A 3,986-nucleotide genomic window follows, 5' to 3' on the forward strand; every position below is an offset into this window, starting at 1 on the left:
TCCTCTCCGGGCAAGATGGCGGGGGTGGGGGGCAAGGCTGTTGTGACTTTAGGGCAGCCGCACCTTTCTCGGCAAGATCTCAACACTGTGGATGTTACCAAGTTGACGCCACTTTCACATGAAGTTATCAGCAGACAGGCCACAATTAATATAGGTACAATTGGTCATGTAGCTCATGGGCAATCTACGGTTGTAAAAGCTATTTCTGGAGTTCACACTGTCAGGTTCAAAAATGAACTAGAAAGAAACATTACAATCAAACTTGGCTATGCTAATGCGAAGATTTATAAATTTGACGACCCAAGTTGTCCTCGGCCAGAATGTTACAGATCCTGTGGAAGTAGTACACCTGATGAGTTTCCTACAGATATTCCAGGGACCAAAGGGAACTTCAAATTAGTCAGACATGTTTCCTTTGTTGACTGTCCTGGCCACGATATTTTGATGGCTATTCTGCTGAACGGTGCTGCAGTGATGGATGCAGCTCTTCTGTTGATAGCTGGTAACAAGTCTTGTCCTGAGCCTCAGACTTTCGAACACCTGGCTGCTATAGAAATCATGAAACTGAAGCATATTTTGATTCTACAAAATAAAATTGATTTGGTAAAAGAAAGCCAGGCTAAAGAACAGTATGAAGAGATCCTTGCATTTGTACAAGGTACAGTAGCAGAAGGAGCTCCTATTATTCCAATTTCTGCTCAGCTAAAATACAATATTGAAGTTGTCTGTGAGTACCTAGTAAAGAAAATTCCAGTACCCCCAAGAGACTTTACTGCAGAACCCCGGCTTATTGTTGTTAGATCCTTTGATGTCAACAAACCTGGCTGTGAAGTTGATGACCTTAAGGGGGGGTGTAGCTGGTGGTAGTATTCTAAAAGGAGTATTAAAGGTGGGCCAGGAGATAGAAGTCAGACCTGGTACTGTTTCCAAAGATAGTGAAGGAAAGCTCATGTGTAAACCCATCTTTTCCAAAATTGTATCGCTTTTCGCAGAGCATAATGATCTTCAGTATGCTGCTCCAGGAGGTCTTATTGGAATGGGAACAGAAACTGACCCCACTTTGTGCCGGGCTGACAGAATGGTGGGGCAGGTACTTAGTGCAGTTGGAGCTTTACCTGAGATCTTCACAGAATTGGAAATTTCCTATTTCCTGCTTAGATGGCTTCTAGGTGCATGCACTGAAGGAGACAAGAAAGCAGCAAAAGTGCAAAAGCTGTCTAAGAATGAAGTGCTTATGGTGAACATAGGATCCCTGTCGACAGGAGGAAGAGTTAGTGCGGTCAAGGCTGATTTGGGCAAAATCGTTTTGACTATTCCTGTGTGCACAGAAGTAGGAGAAAAAATTACCCTTAGCCGAAGAGTTGAGAAACACTGGCGTTTAATTGGTTGGGGTCAAATAAGAAGAGGAGTGACAATCAAGCCAACAGTAGATGATGACTGAAGAATTAAATAACAGATTTGGATGAAGTCGGAATTTCTCTTAACAACCTAGGGGTATATTTTCAAAGCAATAGTGAGGAATTAACTTCACAGCTCATTACCTTAGGAGTAGCTGCAAGGTTATTCTCATTTTTTAGTGATGAAAAGTTAACCTCTAAAATAGGGTCTACAATAAATGTAAAAATTGGCATAATGTTGGATTGAATCTACATTTTACCAGAAATTAATCATTCCCAAATAATGTCTAATTTATACATCAGTGCAGGTTTGAAAGGAAACTGCTACAACCAGCCTTTGCTGTAGCACACATACCACTGAATCTGTTTGAAATAAAATTTTTCTTCTTAAAAAAAAAAAAAAAAGTTCCTGTATGTCTCTCTCTTTTTACTTTCCTGCATGTCTCTTAATGGACTAAAGTATCACTTAGTGTATATCCAGGTGTGGAGTTTTTGGGTCATGGGGTGTACACAAATCCCTCTTAAAAGTTGTTGTAGGGAGGAGATTAACCAAGATGGCGGAGTAGAAGGACGTGCTGTCACTCCCTCTTGCGAGAGCACCAGAATCACAACTGACTGCTGGACCATCATTGACAGGAAGACCCTGGACTTCACCAAGGAGGATACCCCACGTCCAAGGACAGAGGAGAAGCCACAGTGAGACGGTAGGAGGGGCGCAAACAGAGTAAAATCAAACCCCGTAACTGCTGGGTGGGTGACTCACAGACTGGCGAACACTTATACCACAGAAGTCCACCCACTGGAGTAAAGGTTCTGAGCCCCACGTCAGGCTTCCCAACCTGGGGGTCAGGCAACGGGAGGAGGAATTCCTAGAGAATCAGACTTTGAAGCCTAGTGGGAATTGGATTGCAGGACTTTGACGGGACTGGGGGAAACAGAGACCCCACTCTTGGAGGGCACACACAAAGTAATGTGTGCATCAGGACCCAGGGGAAGGAGCAGTGAGCCTGGGGGAGACTGAACCAGACCTACCTGCTGGTGTTGGGGGGTCTCCTGCAGAGGCGAGTGGTGGCTCTGTTTCACCGTGGGGATAAGGACACTGGCAGCAGAGGTTCTGGGAAGTTCTCCTTGGCGTGAGCCCTCCCAGAGTCTGCCATTAACCCCACCAAAGAGCACGGGTAGGCTCCAGTGTTGGGTTGCCTCAGGCAAAACAGCCAACAGGGAGGGAACCCAGCCCCACCCATCAACAGTCAAGTGGATTAAGGTTTTACTGAGCTCTGACCGCCACAGCAACAGGGAGGGAACCCAGCCCCACCCATCAACAGTCAAGTGGATTAAGGTTTTACTGAGCTCTGACCGCCACAGCAACAGTCAGCTCTACCCACCACCAGAGCCTCCCATCAAGCCTCTTAGATAGCCTCAACCACCAGAGGGCAGACAACAGAAGCAAGAAAAACTATAATCCTGCAGCCTGTGGACCAAAAACCACAGTTACAGAAAGATAGAGAAGATGAAAAGGCAGAGGGCTATGTACCAGATGAAGGAACAAGAAAAAACCCCAGAAAAACAACTAAATGAAGTGGAGATAGGCAACCTTCCAGAAAAAGAATTCAGAATAATGATAGTGAAGATGATCCAGGACCTTGGAATAAGAATGGAGGCAAAGATTGAGAAGATGCAAGAAATGATTAACAAAGACCTAGAAGAATTAAAGAACAAACAAACAGAGATGACCAATACAATAACTGAAATGAAAACTACACTAGAAGGAATCAATAGCAGAATAACTGAGGCAGAAGAACGGATAAGTGACCTGGAAGACAGAATGATGGAATTCACTGCTGCGGAACAGACTAAAGAAAAAAGAATGAAAAGAAATGAAGACAGCCTAAGAGACCTCTGGGATAACATTAAACGCAACAACATTCGCATTATAGGGGTCCCAGAAGGAGAAGAGAGAGAGAAAGGACCAGAGAAAATATTTGAAGAGATTATAGTCGAAAACTTCCCTAACATGGGAAAGGAAATAGCCACCCAAGTCCAGGAAGCGCAGAGAGTCCCATACAGGATAAACCCAAGGAGAAACACGCCAAGACACATAGTAATCAAAGTGGCAAAAATTAAAGACAAAGAAAAGTTATTGAAAGCAGCAAGGGAAAAACGACAAATAACATACAAGGGAACTCCCATAAGGTTAACAGCTGATTTCTCAGCAGAAACTCTGCAAGCCAGAAGGGAGTGGCATGATATACTTAAAGTGATGAAAGGGAAGAACCTACAACCAAGATTACTCTACCCGGCAAGGATCTCATTTAGATTTGATGGAGAAATCAAAAGCTTTACAGACAAGCAAAAGCTAAGAGAATTCAGCACCACCAAACCAGCTCTACAACAAATGCTAAAGGAACTTCTCTAAGTGGGAAACACAAGAGAAGAAAAGGACCTACAAAAACAAACACAAAACAATTAAGAAAATGGTCATAGGAACATACATATCGATAATTACCTTAAACGTGAATGGATTAAATGCCCCAACCAAAAGACATAGACTGGCTGAATGGATACAAAAACAAGACCCATATATATGCT

General features: G+C 43.5%; 1 protein-coding gene across 1 annotated transcript; it reads left to right on the plus strand.

Annotated features, from left to right (window-relative positions):
- LOC132363879 (eukaryotic translation initiation factor 2 subunit 3-like) lies at positions 1-1,550 on the plus strand. The gene is given in 2 exon segments (XM_059919575.1): positions 1-846; positions 848-1,550. Coding segments are annotated over 2 exon segments (1,425 nt in total). The 5' UTR covers positions 1-15; the 3' UTR covers positions 1,442-1,550.
- The last annotated feature ends 2,436 nt before the right edge of the window (positions 1,551-3,986 follow it).

The sequence above is a fragment of the Balaenoptera ricei genome, chromosome 3 (assembly GCF_028023285.1).
Source record: "Balaenoptera ricei isolate mBalRic1 chromosome 3, mBalRic1.hap2, whole genome shotgun sequence".
Classification (NCBI taxonomy): domain Eukaryota; kingdom Metazoa; phylum Chordata; class Mammalia; order Artiodactyla; family Balaenopteridae; genus Balaenoptera; species Balaenoptera ricei.